Source organism: Tiliqua scincoides, chromosome 2 (assembly GCF_035046505.1).
Source record: "Tiliqua scincoides isolate rTilSci1 chromosome 2, rTilSci1.hap2, whole genome shotgun sequence".
Lineage (NCBI taxonomy): Eukaryota > Metazoa > Chordata > Lepidosauria > Squamata > Scincidae > Tiliqua > Tiliqua scincoides.
In genome coordinates, this window is record NC_089822.1 from 206,849,769 (window position 1) to 206,868,026 (window position 18,258).

An 18,258-nucleotide genomic window follows, 5' to 3' on the forward strand; every position below is an offset into this window, starting at 1 on the left:
GCAACTTTGCAACCTTCATTGAGACTTCTGAATTACAGGCAAGGCAGGAGCCCAATAAATGTAATCATGTTTTACAAGCACTTGCTTAATAATGAGGTTTGGGTATTTGCCATAGACACATCAAATTGTTGTTCATACAAGGATATTACCAATTGAGAATTCTCATCTCTGTAGTTGGCAGCAATATCTTGATTCTCCATGGCACCTCCTAGCAATCCAGTTGCATACGTTCTCAGTGGCTGATCAGCTTCTCGAGCCCACTTGAAAAGATTTTCAACTATGCCTTCCTAGGGTTACCAACAGAAGGACAGATATTACCAGACATATTATAATTTTTCTCTCCACAGCCTACAAAAGACACAATTCAACTTTTGGTTAATAAAACAAAAAGTAAATTATCAAAAACCTTGGGAGAACTCTTAAATTTTTCAAGGTGGAATATCAAGCCAGCATTTTGCAGGCAGAACAATTACAGTAGTATTGCTCCACATGGATACAGTCCACAGTAGTCCTAGAGCCCTAGAGCCCTTTAACAGAAGGGTCATGTTGCACTTATATTACTACAGTGAACTCTCAATTTAACAGACTATTTGGGAGCGGAGGAGAAAGGTGTTCATTAATGCCAGAAGTCAATTGAATTCAAATGCACTGAATGAAATGGAGGTGTGCATGCGCAAAACTAGTTGACTAGTTTTTAATTAAGCAGAAAATCTCTGCTGTTTCCAATGTCTATTAAATTGACATCTGTTAAATCAAGGGTTCACTGTACTAGAATGCATATTGGGTTGTATCCTAAGTTATGTGCTTTGTTTCAACACGTATTTTTTCTCAGATTTAAAATTAGGGCCTCTGAGATCCACAAAGCAAATAAGAACATAAGAACATAAGAACATAAGAACAGCCCCACTGGATCAGGCCATAGGCCCATCTAGTCCAGCTTCCTGTATCTCACAGCGGCCCACCAAATGCCCCAGGGAGCACACCAGATAACAAGAGACCTCATCCTGGTGCTCTCCCCTACATCTGGCATTCTGACTTAACCCATTCCTAAAATCAGGAGGTTGCGCATACACATCATGGCTTGTACCCCATAATGGATTTTTCCTCCAGAAACTCGTCCAATCCCCTTTTAAAGGCGTCTAGGCTAGACGCCAGCACCACATCCTGTGGCAAGGAGTTCCACAGACCGACCACGCGCTGAGTAAAGAAATATTTTCTTTTGTCTGTCCTAACCCGCCCAACACTCAATTTTAGTGGATGTCCCCTGGTTCTGGTATTATGTGAGAGTGTAAAGAGCATCTCCCTATCCACTCTGTCCATCCCCTGCATAATTTTGTATGTCTCAATCATGTCCCCCCTCAAGCGTCTCTTTTCTAGGCTGAAGAGGCCCAAACGCCGTAGCCTTTCCTCATAAGGAAGGTGCCCCAGCCCCGTAATCATCTTAGTCGCTCTCTTTTGCACCTTTTCCATTTCCACTATGTCTTTTTTGAGATGCGGCGACCAGAACTGGACACAATACTCCAGGTGTGGCCTTACCATCGATTTGTACAACGGCATTATAATACTAACCGTTTTGTTCTCAATACCCTTCCTAATGATCCCAAGCATAGAATTGGCCTTCTTCACTGCCACCGCACATTGGGTCGACACTTTCATCGACCTGTCCACCACCACCCCAAGATCTCTCTCCTGATCTGTCACAGACAGCTCAGAACCCATCAGCCTATATGTGAAGTTTTGATTTTTTGCCCCAATGTGCATGACTTTACACTTACTGACATTGAAGCGCATCTGCCATTTTGCTGCCCATTCTGCCAGTCTGGAGAGATCCTTCTGGAGCTCCTCACAATCACTTCTGGTCTTTACCACTCGGAAAAGTTTGGTGTCGTCTGCAAACTTAGCCACTTCACTGCTCAACCCTGTCTCCAGGTCATTTATGAAGAGGTTGAAAAGCACCGGTCCCAGGACAGATCCTTGGGGCACACCGCTTTTCACCTCTCTCCATTGTGAAAATTGCCCATTGACACCCACTCTCTGCTTCCTGGCCTCCAACCAGTTCTCAATCCACGAGAGGACCTGTCCTCTAATTCCCTGACTGTGGAGTTTTTTCAGTAGCCTTTGGTGAGGGACCGTGTCAAACGCCTTCTGAAAGTCCAGATATATAATGTCCACGGGTTCTCCCGCATCCACATGCGGGAACTATTAATAGTTCTATTAATGAAACTATTAATAGTCAGGCAGGCCTTGAAGCGGTACAAGCCATTCAAAAGACAGTAGAAAAAGCCATGGGATGGGAAACAAAACAGACTTCCCGTTTTGTCAAATAAATATTTTTATTATTAATTAATATTAATATTTATTAGTAAGAGAGAAAATAGTGTATTCATCAAACACAATCTCCTTAGTTTGACGGCCAGTTATAACACCGAATACGTGATTATTGCAGAACGGACACAAAATAAATTCATTTCATATTGTAAGACTGTCATTAACTGGTCACATGGTCTCCACTGGCAACTAGAAATTGCACCCAAATGGCCAGGTGGTGACTTGGGCCCCTTGGAATTGCAGGACACTCTCTAATATGAGTTAGCCCTTAAAAATAACATTTAAAAATCCACAGAACATGCTCACTTGTGCAATGATTGAACTTTCATTAACTATGGGACCAGTGCTTTACTGACACTAATCTCCTCCTTGATTTTGTAAAGAGCTCTGCTCTATCCATTTTAAAGCCCTGCACAGTTTTCGTTACAAACGAGTATCAAAAGCAAAAAGGAGCTGTTTTCTTGTTTTTGGAATCTGTTGAAGGGGAACCAGGAATAGAAGGCTGATGTGCACACGTGATCATGACTTTTCTATATTCCTCTGAACAAACAGAACTTAAAAAACACAATTTCTTTTCCTCTTTGGATCTTCTCTTTTTTTTTTAATGCTGTAATCTCAAAACTGTATTTGATTTCTAAGGTCTAGCATTATACATTTTTTCTTTTAAAAAGTATCTAAATTCAAATATGAATCATAAGGTAGGGCACTGTTTCTGTTCTGTTCTATTCTAATAGGTTTTATTAACTTGTTTACAAGGCTAACTTAATGGTGGCAAGGTGCCAGACTTTTGACTTTCCAGCACCCTGTAACAAAAGTGTCCTGTCTGCCTCTCCTCTCTCCAGAAATACTAGACTGGCAATTGAATGTAACTATGAAAAATATCACTCTAAGAAAAATACACTGTATTCCAGAAACAAAACATTTTAAAATTTTTGATTCCACAAAACTCCACCAAAAAGAGAAAGCAGGAAAGGACAAGGGCTGCTCAAGGGCACAGAATGATTATATGCGTATTGTACTATAACCAACACCTTTTCTTGAAAGACAACAGCAGTCTCCAGCCCAGGCATGATGTCCAAAAGGAGTCGGCAGGCAGCAGTGTTCAATGGTGGCTCTCTGCTTGTCATCACATAAGCATTCACCAGCTAAAAAAGATTGAAAATAGAGACCGGTTTTTGTTTACATAATATTTCTTCAAAATGTTTGACATTTTGAATCAACCTAGCATTCAGCTCTACTGAAAGTATTGCAAAGTATTTCATAACTCTCACAATAAAATAGAAATGCAAAACTAACTTCCTAATTTACTAAATTTATATACTCAGTTTCATGGAGGAAAAACAATTAAGTTTAGCATGTATATAGTACTTGTGAGTGTACAAAACATATCTAGTTGCTAGCATTACAACAATCCTGTAAGGTATCTAGTTGCTAGCATTACAACAATCCTGTAAGGTAGAAGTAGTAGAGAAGACGTTGAGGATGAAATCCTAGACTTGCTGACTTAGAGTGAGAGCCCGTTGAACACAGCAGGACCAACTCTGGAGGAAATGTTCATAGGCTTGTGCTGCACACATTATACCTACAAGTATATTAAGCTGCTAAGTCATGCATCTTCTCCAAAGTACCATTTTTTTTATTCTCAACATAAGAAGATGTTCCAATACATCTTAATTGAGCTTGAAACTATTTATTATTATCCAATTAAGGCAACATGGTAGGCAAACTGTTCTACAAATCCTTTCAGACTGCATCACCTAGCCATTTCAACAACCAAATTGCATCTGCAATTCCCTGGAAAAGACAGGCCAGGGCAAAAGGCTGCTCCCATCATGGGAGCGTATGACAGGTTTTGATTAATTGGAAGTTACATATCTAATTCAGCACAAAAGTCCAAGAACAGAACACCCCCACACCTCACTAACCTAAACAAGGCATATAAATGACAATAAAAGTGATGGTGAAAAGCAACTAGTTGCCAGTTTAAAATCTACACATAAATATAAAGAGCAAACCCACTGCATTCATGAAATCATCATTCTTGAAGAGTGTTCTCAGCAAGTGGCCAAGCATACATTTTGGATCTGCTCGACCTGGAAGACAAGATGATCAGCTAGTTATCCACATTTGATAAAGTTAGCAAAAACAAGGAGCAGCAATATAAAGAAATTCAGGATAAAGCAGCATAAACAAACTGTATGCCTAACTGAAATAAAACTAGTCAACTCTGTTTTCTGGCTAAAAATCAGACAATGCCACATGTGTAACTTTTTACTTCGTAAAGCACTTTTCCCAACACACATCCTTTATTGTTTATTAAGATGCTTGCATTTAATACAGCACAAAGATATACAACCACACTGATGCATGACGAAATATATAACTCACAGACCTATACACCAAGAAAAGAATCCCTAACACACTTCATAGGAACATTCAAAAATATTATATAGAAAACAATATTACTGAATTGGTTGCAATTCTTTCCATTTGTAGACAAGCACAAAAGGTATTCAAGAAATGTAATTGTCCCAATTTGACTTAAAAATCTTACCAAACAAATTCCAAATGCACTTGTAAGTACTGCCCTGATTACATGTTTTAAAAAATACTGAAAAGAGTCTATCTACAAGCCAATGAAAGATATATAGTGGGATTTCCAGTTTTGGAAAATTAATCTTTTGGTGACTAATACCAACCTACTAATCCAAGCAACCTGGTCATTCAGGAAATCCCAGATGGCTAGGCTGTAACAAAGAAGTCCAGCATATGCAGTGCAAGACATGAAGACTGCAACACCCTTAAGTCATCTGACAACACTGATTTGAAAGAAAGACATAGCTAGGCAGCCCCACATTACATGGCAGAACACATCCTGACTTGTGTGACACAGTAGGAGTTGAGCAGTTCCCTCTTCTCAATAAAATGGCTGTGAACAGCCTGAACTGGCAGGGGGTTGGACTCAATCATCTTGAAGGTCCCTTGCAACTCTATGATCTCCAGCATAAAAAGAATCCCTCATGCCTTTTTTCCAAATCTTTGTGATAGCATCAGTAATTTTGAAATCTGCCTTAAGATATTACTAGGAGATTTTAATGAGTTGGATAACTGCCTCCCATTTGCTCTGCTACAGCGGCTTCCTCCAATCTTTATTCCAGATCTCTCAAATACTACATACAAGTCTATCTTCATTATATTCCTAATCTGTTTAGATGCATCACTAGCTTGACAACCTGCAATGCCACATACAAATTGGAAAACGCAATAGCTGGCAAGGTCAAAACATTAAGTCAGGGGTTCCCAAACTGGGGAGTCATCACCCACCTGCCAGTGAAGCACTGTCTCTAACCCCTTAAGGGGTAGGGAGGAATGAAGGCAGTGATGGGACTGCCAGGATTGTGCTGCTGCCAAGGACAAAAGGGTGTTGTTTTTTTAACTTAAAAGGGGCAGCACCAGCCTCCTAGGGGGGTGTACGGAGTTTGTGGGTGCCTCCACAGGGCTCCCCAAACTTCAGAATGTCTAAGAACAGCAATCATGACCCACTTCCAGTTGGTGATCACAAAATCGAAAGTGGGTCGTGATAGCTGTTTTTAGACTTTATGAGGTGTGGGGAGCCCTGTGGAGGCACCCGCAGGGTCCCCACATCCCCCAAAAGACTGGTGCTGTCCAGATAAATTTAGGAAAATGCTTTCATTCCTGGCAGCAGCACAGTTCTGGCAATTGTGTCACTGCCTCTCCCCCACAAAGCCTTGCAGGACCCCCAACTTCCAAGGAGACATTTGGGAACCACCACATTAAGTGGTTTAGGCTGCAATTCTATGCACATTTTCCTGGGAATAAGCCCTACTGGACACAATGGAACTTACTTCCGAGTAGAGATGCACAAGATTGTGCTCTTAATTGTACACATTGCCACATCCACTGAACTGAGGAGCTTCCAAGGGAAGGGGTTCTTTAGGTCAATGAATTGGTCTAAAGCAGTGATTTTCAACCTTTTTCATCTCATGGCACACTGAAAAGGCACTAAAATGGTCAAGGCGCACCACCAGGTTTTTGACAATTGACAAGGCACACTATGCTGTCAGTGGGGGCTCACATCTCCCATTAGCCCTATTAATAAATGATCTCCCCCCAAATTCCTGTGCCGCACCTGTGGACCACTCACGGCACACCAATGTGCCATGGCACAGTGGCTGAAAATGGCTGGTCTAAAGGTAAACTTTTACCAATTAGTACCAGAGAAACCCATAATTTTCATCCTCCTGCATTCTTAAAATCACTTTTAAGAAACGTTTCTGCAAAGTCGCTGTTGCAGTATGTCATAGACTGCAGTAACATAGACTTGCAGTAACAGCAGATAAACTTTGTGGAGCTTTCCCTATGTGAACTTTTTAAAAATAAAAATGAGAATGATATGACACTGCATTTTCATATGCTCTCATCATGTCTTACCTGGGTGTCTATCATCAAATGGATCTGGATCTCGCTTGCGGTACTCTTCTGTTTCCTTCTCAATCAATTCCGACATTCTAGAAAGAAAGTGAAAAACATGAGATCCATGAACTCTGCCCTCCTCAAAGCGTTGCTCCTCAACAATTACTTTGCTGAATGACTAGAAAGTCATTCACCCAGCTGTGTTTCAGCTGTATTGCAGACAACCAAAACACACAGTGGTAACACAGCAAGGCAAAGCAGCAGGAGACTGGAAAGCTACATCCTGCTATAACGAAAGTGATGCTGTCGAGAACAGCACAACCTTGCTAGGTTGTGCAAGGCAAGGGCAAAGACTGCTCTAATTATGCAGCCACCAACACAGAGATACAAGAGAGAGTAGGAAAGTATCTTCTATTAAAGGTTGCCCAGCACTGCATAGAAGTCCAATAAGCATCTACCAACTACTATACATGATAATTATGTACTAAGAAACTCTACAGTCTTGTTTTTCCCCCTTTCATTTTAATTATATTCTACTCTTCACATTTCCCAAAGCAATTAATATTCAGTACTTTAGTTTTATGCAAAATAGGATATAATATACTTAAGGCACAATCCTAACTCAATTTCCAGCACTGACATAAGGGCAATGCAGCTCCAAAGTAAGGGAACAAACAATCCCTTACTTTGAGGGGACCTCCATGAGTGCCTCCCAACTGCAGGATGCAGCTCATGTCCCATTGGCACAGATACGCCAGTGCTGGAATGTTGGTTAGCATTTGAGCCTCAGTGTTATTCAACGTTCGAATACACTTCAACGGTACTTACCGGGTAAGGATAGGAACCATGTCTTGTCCACTGCCATGATCTTTCTCCCACTGTTCCAGCAAAGCAGTAAGCTCAGCCTTCGAATCCACATACTCAGAACTTGAAGTCATGACTTACCCTAAAGGCACAAAAACAAGACTAATGAGAATGCTACTCAACTCTGATGTTACTCCTTTCAAGAAAATTAACACAAACCATATATCTAAAAAGCCAATCCAAAACATAACAATTACGCCTAGATGTTTACTTCAGGTATAAGCCATTAATTTTATTCACACAGGATGTATCTTTTGAGCATGCTTAATCTCTGTAGCAGTGTGCCCTCCTCTCCTACGGAGGAAAGCCCCCACTACACATACCAGAAGCCTTATGTTACAAGGATCTAATTGTTACAATTATGTTACAAGGATCTAATGTTACAAGGATCTAGGACAGAGCCTAATTACATTCTCATACTTTGCATTATTCCTTCTCTGATATAATCTGCACTTGCCCATCAACAGCACAGCTTGGCCCTTCCCACTGAAGAGTCCAACAGGCTCTTTTCTGAGCATGTAGAGTAAGCCATTATATCCCTTCACTACCCCAGATACTGTTCTCATTTATGTCTGACAATTCTGGGTAAGAAAATGTGAAGAAAAACCACACAAGTAGAGCCAGTCAAATAGGCAAGAATGGCTGTGGCAGCTCACATGGCAGCTTGCTTTCAGTGTTGATTCCGGTTCCTGCACATCAAAAGTAAATCCCCATTCCCCTCTTTTCAACTTGACCAACACTATGCTAGGATATGAAAATCGATGTAGCCTGTTCAACTGATGGGCATTTTGATAGTTAAACATGGTAAATCCTCAGCCTAGAGTCAGTCTCTGTACCACAGAAATTACCTGCGCTATCGAACATGCATAATCTGCATGACACATAAAGGTAAACCTGGACTGAGATATAAAAGTTACACATGGACCTCCCATATCCCCATGTACATGTGTGCTTGCACTAGGAGAGATGGGGCTCTACTGAGAGACATTCACACAGAGTTTAAAGAAAACAGATTTTTGATTCGTCAAAATATAGAGTGGTGCACATAACCTCCCTCCTCTCCTACCCTCATAAGAAGCCCCAAGTCAGAAACTAGGGGCAAAAAAGAATTGAAAGCCATTGAAAGGGTTGATGAATCAAAATAAGTCTATATTCCAAACAATTAACTAACCCATAAGAGACAGAAAATGATAAGCTTAAACTCAGTTGATCTCAACAGTGTTTCACTGTCATGATTCAAAACCTCGACTCAAAAAAAGAGCAAAACCAACCAAAGATGCCTTATAAGTAGGCAAGCATTCTTCACACTTTAGTTGTGATCAATCAAATACATAGAGATTCGAACTGACAAAACTTATCTGAGTTGAAATATTCAGAAAATATGTTGGAAAAGACAATCAGTTTTCAAAAAACTAATATTTCTTTTGTCTTCTCTGTGAAGTACAAAGCTGGTGAGTTAAGTTTCTCCATTAGATCAAATGTCCTGGATGTATGGGGAAAGATAACTGGCTCAAATTTAAGGTAATAGTCATCTTAGCCAGTACTAGGAGCTACAAAACAAAATGTGCATGTGGACAATTGACTATTAAGTACAAGAACTGTGTTTCCTTACCCAGCACTAAAGTAACAGCAGTAACATCTGACAACGTTGAGACACTCAGCACCAAAAACTTGAACAAAGGGGCACAAACCACATCACTACAGGCCTCAGAAGAGTGAAAATAAAAAACCTTGTGGTAAAATACATTATCAATTTTCAAGCAGAAAAATTGCTTCAAAAATCACAAACACCAACAAATTAAACTGACATGTTTTTAATACACATCCTACATAATACACAGCCTGTATGGATGCACACTGCCATTCACCTTATACATTAGCATAAGATGGTAAGCGTCACTTTTCAAGGCCAGCAAAAATAGCACAGGTCCGCAACTGAACAAATCACTTCAACACTAGCACCAGGTGAAAAAAAATATGTGACAGTCTACATGCAGACACTAAAGGCTGCAAAAGGGGGGTGGGTGGGATGGATGCAGAAAAATTGCAGGTTGCCACCAATACATAACTGCAGTAGTGAGAAAATGAATTTTCTTCCACTTTCTGCACACACACGCATAGTCCTCTTATTCCCATATTACAAAGTGACATGGTTAGCATTTTTGTCTTCAAACACTGGCTGGATACAGTCTGAACTGCTGGCAAGACATCATCAAAACACGCTGGGTACCACAATTCTTCTACATGACTTGGAATGTGTCTTTAAATTATTACTTGTATAGTATCATCCACATGCACGGCAATTCACAAAGAGTGAGAACAGTCCTTGCCCTAAAGCAGCAGTTACCAAAGTGTGTGTCGCCACTCACTGCTCTGGCAGGGAGACCACAGCACAAGCATCCAAGCTGCGGCAGGAGACTCAGCGCTAAGGGCAAAGCTGCAGCGTGTGAAAACCATGTGCTGAGAAAAGTCCACCTGCTCACCCTGACCCTCTTACCACTCTTTTGAGGCTTATGATGTCCTCTGAACCAAGAAGTGAATGGCCAGTGACTTCATCATGTGACTAAGGATGGTTTCAATTTTAGCAGTGAATATCATGAGCAATGAGCAAAAATAGAGGAGATGAAAGGCCAGGTTGAAAAGGTTGAATTCTTTCAACCAAGCAAGCATCTATAACATATTCTCTTCTTATTGCACATTATAATCTCCATGATTGGCCTAGTGGACAATGAGTGAGATCTGGACCCAGAAGCTCTGTGCTCAAGTCACCAAAATCAAATCACCCACAGCCCCAGGTCTCAAGCTGTAAACTGAGTAACAGTTGGGTTGAAAAAAAATGGATGAAGGAATACTAGAAACATGAAATTTGCTGTCCTAAGAACGCATACCTGTAAGCAAGAATTGAACTAGAGTTAAGAATTGAAATGAATGGGGCATGCTTCCTAATCTGCATAGTTAAACAGAGCTGATTGGATTAGGTGATTTTCATATTTTCCCCCTTTCTCCAACTTGGGATTCTTCCAAGGCTCAAAAACGGAAACCCTTCATAAAAGTGACATATATACTGATGCACAAAACATTCAAAAACACCCTGAAGACAAGGAAAGATCTTTGACTTATAAAATAATCGGTCAATGGCTCCCTGATTTGTTTGGTTAAAGGGTCAAATATCAATCAGGAATGGTCAAATGTAAAGTTTGAAAGGAACAAATGAATAGGCTGGGATCACCCAATGTTGTACCATTATTGATGTTAAATGAAAATGGGCCCAATTAAGGTTGGGATGTGCATGAAATCATGGGAACCCAATGTAAACCCCTCTGAGCATTTCAAAGAAAAGCAAAATATGTGTAAAATTGTTTCTTATAAAGAAACTTAGTCCTTTAAGAGGTCATTTTCAATTAGCTGCGTGTTATTTGTTATTGTTATTTTTATACCCCACATCACTGAACATTTTAACTAAATATTAAGTTCCCATATTAGATATGTATTTATTCATGACTGCATTAAATGCTCTTGCAAACAGACTTGAGCTAATACAAAGGCATGCCAGCTCCATACCCAAAGGTATTCCTTGAAGTCTCACACTTCCTTCCAAGTGGGTTATTCAACTACTGAATTTCTGAAGAGAGCTGCAAACAGCGTTTAAAGATCCTAGCTTTCGCAAAAACTTTATTGCAATTTAAATACAGAAGGCATCATGATATGGTGAAAGCTACATCATTCCGTTCCCTCCAGAAAAAGCAAGATTCAGGAATATTTTTCCCAGATGCTGAAATAGCAACAATATTTGACTTTGATCATGTATAGCATGTGTTCACTTGGCAGATCACATAAAGCCATCTGGCCAGATCCCAGGGGAAAATTCATTCTACACTGAGAGAAACACATTGCTGCTGCTGTTTTGCCACTGAGACAGGTAAAGAAAGGGTGGAGAGTTTCTTTGAGGTCAGAAGAATCCAAAGAGACAGAAAATTTAATTCTCCTTTAGATGGGGGAATTCCAACCTATATGAGTTAACTTCAAATCAAGACACCCTGTCCCCTATAATTCTGTTGAATGTTTCCGTGGAGCTGCCACTTGGCTCCATCCTCCATTGGGTACTCTAGGAATGGAGGAACATTTCCATTCCAAAAGCAGTGCTGTTGGAGCTCTGAAAAGTAGACTGCCTTACTTACCTTCCAGGACTCCCTCTGCCTTGGTGCTGCAGGGCACTGTAGAAATTGAGACTTTTCCATTCCTGAGGCCACACAAACAGACCTGGAAGGTAGGTACGCATGCCTTGCCCACAAGACCTCTTCCACATCTAACTACGTACAGAGTTCTGTTGGTGCTGCTGAGAAAGCTATGTAATTTAGGGATTACTGGACCTCTACAGACTTTGGAAAATGATCTTTATTTCCAAAGGCTGCTGTATAGAGATTCATTAAATCAAGGATTCATTGTATTTGCAAATATGTGGCATAATTCTTCATTGTTCCCAAGCTTTTTTCCAAAGTAACCATGTCCAGAGGGGAAGCCATACTAGTCTATAACAGCACAAATAATGTCCAGTGGCACCTTAAAACCTAACACTTATTGTAACAAATGTTCACTGACCATAATCTACTTCATCAGATGCATAGATGTAGAGGCATGTGAGCATTACATACACAAAGACACAAGCATGTGTGAAAAAACATTGTAAACAGGACTACAAAATGATCAATTGAAAAGGTATAGCCTAGAACAGTCACATACTTCGTTTTGCATTTCATGATCATTTGATCCCATGGTTTTTTCCTATGTGCATGCAACTGCCAATCGCAGTTAACACTTCATGCATTCTGATGGTCTGTGGTTCACAAACACAGATGCTACATGTGTTAGTCTTAAAGTGCCACAAGACTCTTATTTTTTCAAGTGAATGTATTTACTACCTGCATATGCTAGCTGATACTAGGTACAAATAAAAATAAATACTGATTATGAATAAAATGTCCACCAGGTGGTGTTTATTTAGATGGCGGGGGGGGGGAAATCTAGGACTTTTTGAGGTGCTATATGTTATCAGTAAATCTTGAGTGCAGAGGTATCCCTCACAATCATGCAGAATACCATATATAATGCACAGCTTTGCATGTCACTGACTCACTATATTCTAAAAGGCAATCTGCATTTTCTGGAGCTTTTCCCATCCATATACTGTGCTCCTCTTCCCACTTCATCAGTGCCACAATTCTTAAAGAAAAAGCAGAAGATTGTTGCAATAGACCAGGAAGAAAAATAAAGTAGCGACAAGCACATACAGTCCAGCACCCACAAATATGTGATGAGTCACCTGGGCGGGGGGGGGGGGGGAGAGAATTGGTGATTCTGAACACTGAAGAGCCCAAAGCACAAGAGGCCTAAAAGATGAATTGTTCATCTGAAAAACTTTACTGTATACAAAACTTTAAAAAATTATAAAATTAAGAGCAGAAAAAGCAAGGAATTCATACTAGTTTTAAATAGAAGTTGGGTGGAAGGGAGAGACAAACACAGTAGAGGTTGATTAAGACCATGAACCACATGAACCATAACGATGGGCCTCTGAACTATGCAACATACTATTCACTAGTTCATCAGAGCAACAGTTCATTTCCCCCAGCCCCACCACCCCCACAGGCTAAGTGGAAAAGTCACTGAGCTACTTTCCAAGAACCAAAAGGGCCACACTTAGATTTACAATTTGTGGCAAATTTTCAGTGAGCAAGCAACAACAGTGACAGTAAGATCAGACCATAGGCTAGGACAAATTATTGAAAAGCCTACATTATTTGCAGGGATAACAAGAGATACAGGTGAAAAAGCTGCACTGAAGCCAAAAGGACTAGATTAGGTTCAAAACGTAACCCTAACAAAAGCTAGGCAAGCAAGCAAAGGCAGTACACAGTAAAACCAGCACACACATATGAACTCACCCTGAGATCAAAGTATTAATCCTATGCCAAGATAAAGTTATGCCCAACATATTATGCAGGTACTAGGTGTGTGTACTTTTGTTAATCTGTAAACTCCCTAGTCCTGCAAGTTTGCCAGTAAAACCCCACAAGTACTAATTTTTGTCACAACACCCATCTCCAAGAGTAGTATGCTTAACACATCATGGTATACATTACTAACCATACTTACCTGGCACAAGAGCACAGCAATGGACTGCAGAAATCCCATTTATGTGGTCTAACAAGGTGAAACTGCAATCATTCTCTCATTTGAAAAAGTAAACAACAAAGTGAATTTTCCTTCTCAAAAGAAAATGTCAGTCTACAAAGGTGTGGGAGAGTACTTGGTAAAATTAATCAGTCAGCTAAACAGGTAATTATGTCTGCTGTTTTTGCCCAAAAAAGGAACTTGAATTTTTCATGCTGTGACCTAGTGGAGATTTGGGAGAGTAAATAGGGAGATCTGGATTCAAAATCAATTTACCTGTAGATTCACTAAATATTATTAAGCTCTCTCTAACTGTCTCACGCTGATAATCAATTCCTTATTTATATTATAGTAACAGCAGTCATCTCCTTTAGAGGGTTGGCGTGAAAGTCCGAAAGGTAAATATTAAAAAGTATTCCATACACTTGATATGCAACTGACCTTTATAAATATGAATGAGAACATCAATTCCAACATTCCATCTCACTCCCAACACTGTCACACTCTAATGCAGAGGTGTTAAAGCAATTTCATACAGCAGACCAAATAGCATTCATGGTTCTTGCTGAGAACATAAGAAGTCCCTCTAGATTAGGCCAAAGGACAATTTAGTCCAGCTTCCTATATCTCACAGTGGCTCACCAGATGCCTCAGGGAGCACACAAGACAACAAGAGACCCACATCCTGGTGCCACTCCATTGCATCTGGCAAGGCCCACTTCTGAGGGCCAAAAAAGGTAAAATTAGGCAGGCAGTTATGTCATTAAACAGATAATGGCCAGAAATAAGCACTTTGTTTTCATATAGGAACTCATTAGTTGCAAATGACAGCAGAGAAAATAAGCAAATTTTGATCATATTTTCCAGATATAGGAGAGCCCAATTATGTATTTTTTTTCCACATTTTTATACAGCTCTTCCTCCAAGAAGTTCAGCGTGGTATATATTGTTCCTCCCCTCCTTTTGTCCTCCCAACAACCCTGTGAGGTAGGTTAGGCTGAGAGCAGCACCGCTGAGAAATCCCAATTACCACATGGGCCAGGATAAAGATCTTCTGTGGGCAATATACAGCCCATGAACCTTATGTTTGACATCCCTGCTCTAGCATATCCAAGAAAGTCAGCGATACGCTAGCGTATCAGAACCCAAGACAGAACCAACTTGGTTCTAATCAGCTCCCACCAGACAAGATGTGGAAAATCCAGGATCAACTTAAAAAAAAAATTTAACCAGCAGTCACAATGGGGCCCATATTGGTTTAACACTACAGACTGGGGGAGAAATATTAAAACTTTTCCCTGTACCATTTCCCCAATTAAGGTGAAACTTCTGTTTTCCTCACAGAAGAAAGCATAAACATAGCATATGTACGTTCCCTCACTAGGTAAATAACTTGGTGTCTGTGATTTTAATTGGGAAAATACTGGGTGTGGGATCTGATCTCCCAAGTTACAGTATAAAGCAGGGATGTCCAAAGTTTTTGGCAGGAGGGCCACATCATCTCTCTGACACTGTGTCGGGGGCCGGGGGGGGGAAAGAATTAATTTACATTTCAAATTTGAATAAATTTACATAAGTTTACATAAATTAAAATACTAGAGGTGGAACTTATATGAATTAATCAAGGTCTTGCAATAGCTCAAGACCTATAAAAGGCCTTGCACAAAGCAAGGCTGGCCTTTCCTTTGCTGCCGCTACTGCATCACAGACATGAAACAGCAAGCGGTGTAGGAAGCCCTCATCCCACAGCTCATGCAAGAGGTCAAACAGTCGCCCTCATGCTGAGAGCAGTTGTGTCAGGCCAGTGCGGGCTCCAACAATTTTTTGGAGGGCCAGAGGCTCATTGGAGACTGGGGGCTTCCTGAGGGCCGCATTGAGAGGCCTCGAGGGCCGGGGTTTGGGCACCCTGGTATAAAGTAATTAATAAACTATACACATGCACACATGACAAAGGAAATACAGTCAGCCTGAATAATATATGTATTTTTCTTGTGCAAATTCATGAATATGTGCCTGGCAAGAATGAAGAATGTAAAAACAACAGCTTTTAAATAATGCAGGTGATTCTGCCTGCCATTCCACTCACTAAGTATATGCCCCAGAGTGAGCTTGTGATGGGAGAATTAATCTGCTGTTCTCTCAGTTTCTGCATAGTGTGATTTTAGTTTTAAAGAGACAGTACATATTTTTCAGAGTACTTTAAGGATAATTTTGACAATACACAGTTTTCTCCTTACATGCTGACTTCAGAACCCAGCCCCTGCATAAGATGCAGGCTAACTGTATAAGCAACACTTTCACAATTAAGACCTTGGGATCACAAGATTTTGCTTTCTGCCCCAATGGCATTTTCCTCTATGTCTCTCATGCATAGTGAATGTCAGTCATTCATTTAAAAGTAAAGCCGCCTGAGGGGTGGGACACACGACTGAGACATATAAAATTATGCGGGGGATGGATTAAGTGGATAGGGGGGTGTTCTTTTCCCTCTCACACAACACCAGAACCAGGGGACATCCACTAAAATTGAGTGTTGGGAGAGTTAGGACAAACCTGCAGCACCTACAGCAGCGTATTGGCTCTGAAGATGACATGTCTTCCCAAACACCAGCTAAAGAAATAGACAAAAGAAAGTATTTCTTTACCCAGCATGTAATTAGTCTGTGGAACTCCTTGCCACAAGATGTGGTGATGGCATCTGGCCTGGATACCTTTAAAAGAGAACTGGACAAATTTCAGGAGGAAAAGTCCATCACAGGTTACAAGTCGTGATGGGCATGTGCAACCTCCTGGTTTTAGAAGTAGGTTCCCTCAGAGCACCAGATGCGAGGGAGGGCACCACGATGCAGGTCTGTTGTTGCCTTGTATGCTTCCTGAGGCATCTGGCAGGCCACTGTGAGATACAGGAAGTTGGACCTGATGGGCCTTTGGCCTGATTCGGCAGGCTCTTCTTGTGTTCTTACGAGTGACACCAGAATGCAGGTCTCTTGTGGTCTTGTGCGTTCCCTGAGTGGGCCACTGTGGGATATAGGAAGCTGGACTAGATGGGCTTTTGGCCTGATCCAGACTGATTTTTCTTAGGTAAAGTCCTATATTATGAATGGTAAAGCCTGTCACTAGGCTTATGCACCATGCTTATGTGGCAGCTGTGTACAGGGGTGCCTGGAAAATGATTCCGATCCTTTTGGGGAGTATGACACCAGGAACTGCCTTGGTTCCTGTGGAGTTTTCTGGGGCAAAGCAAAACCCTGCACTTCAGGACACAGTTAAGGAAAACAGCTTCAGGAACTGGGGGCCCGATCCTTCCAACTTTCCAGCTCTGGTGCAGCCACAATGCAGCCCCCTGGTAAGGGAACACGTGTCGCCATCCCCTGAGGAGGCCCCACCACCCCTGCCCCAGCTGGAGGGTGACAGCCGGGGGCAGAAAGGCAGGCAGGTCAGGGAAGGAGGGAAGGATTCTCTGCCCGCTCCTGGTCTGGCACTTGGGGAGGGGAGCCTGGAGCCGCGGCCAGCCGCCCCTCGCCCCGGCCGTGGCACTGAGAAGGGCCGGGTGTGGGCTCTCGTCCCCCTCACGGACCGGGAAACACGCGCGGAGGGAGGCGCTGCGCTTCGGTGGAGCCGCTGAGGGGACGCGGACAGCCTCCCCGCCGCCCGCCCGCGCGGGGCTCCCCGGCCTGCCCGTCACCAGCCCTGGCCGCCCGCTAGACCCCGCCACCGTACCTGCCCAAGCCTCCCTTCCCGGGTCCCGGCCGCTGCTGTCCTCCCGGCCCCGCGCACACACGCACCGCGGCCCGGCGGCTGCTATCACTATGGCGGGCACACACTTTGCTCGTCACCGCGCTACAGCTCCGTCACCCCCACGCGTTCATCGCGCACAAGACATGCAAAGGACGGGGGGGGGGAAGAGGACGCGCGCTCAGGCCACGGGGAAATGTAGTTCGGAAACCGTGCGCCCCGGTGCGCATGCGCTTTTCTTTCCTTCGCAAGGCATTCAGGGAATTGGAGTCCTCCTAGTGTGCATACCTTCTCATACTGCTTCCCTGCTGTCAAAAGCTTCCTAGGTACAGCCAGGATAGGGACAAGATTGCAAGTGGAAAAGACTCCTGCGAAGCCTTTAGTGTAAATTCTGCTATCTTCGCAATTAGATGATACCATTTCAGATTCTTTATGAGAAATAAAGATTCTGTTTATTTATCTATTTATTCTGCTTATTTTATAAAAATGAAATTCTTTGTGAGGCTGCAATCCTAACCACACTTACCTAGGAGTAGGGTCCATTGACTATAATGGGACTTACTTCTGAGTAAGCATGCATAGCATGTGAATTAGATGAGATATGGAGAGTAAGAAAATGGGGTCAATCATTCTTGTCTGGCAAAGGAAGTAGTAGCCCTTGATAGCTGCATGCAACCTGAACTAAATCCTAAGCCCAGATTCTTCTGAGCTGAATAAAGTACTGGA

The 18,258-nt window shown here is 42.0% G+C and overlaps 1 protein-coding gene across 2 annotated transcripts in view; it reads right to left on the minus strand.

Annotated features, from left to right (window-relative positions):
• The window catches only part of DCAF1 (DDB1 and CUL4 associated factor 1), a 45,960-nt gene extending 28,345 nt beyond the window's left edge, over positions 1-17,615 (minus strand). The window contains exons 1-6 of one of the 2 annotated variants that reach the window (XM_066617425.1): positions 17,518-17,615; positions 7,591-7,708; positions 6,781-6,857; positions 4,348-4,421; positions 3,360-3,473; positions 150-287 (exon numbers count right to left, since the gene is read on the minus strand). In XM_066617425.1, the coding sequence (XP_066473522.1) occupies positions 150-287; positions 3,360-3,473; positions 4,348-4,421; positions 6,781-6,857; positions 7,591-7,700 (513 nt within the window). In that variant the 5' untranslated portion in view covers positions 7,701-7,708; positions 17,518-17,615. Of the gene's footprint in view, positions 1-149; positions 288-3,359; positions 3,474-4,347; positions 4,422-6,780; positions 6,858-7,590; positions 7,709-12,760; positions 12,803-17,517 lie in introns of those variants that run through there. The other variant, XM_066617426.1, reaches the window with a different exon arrangement.
• Between the last annotated feature and the right edge of the window lie 643 nt (positions 17,616-18,258).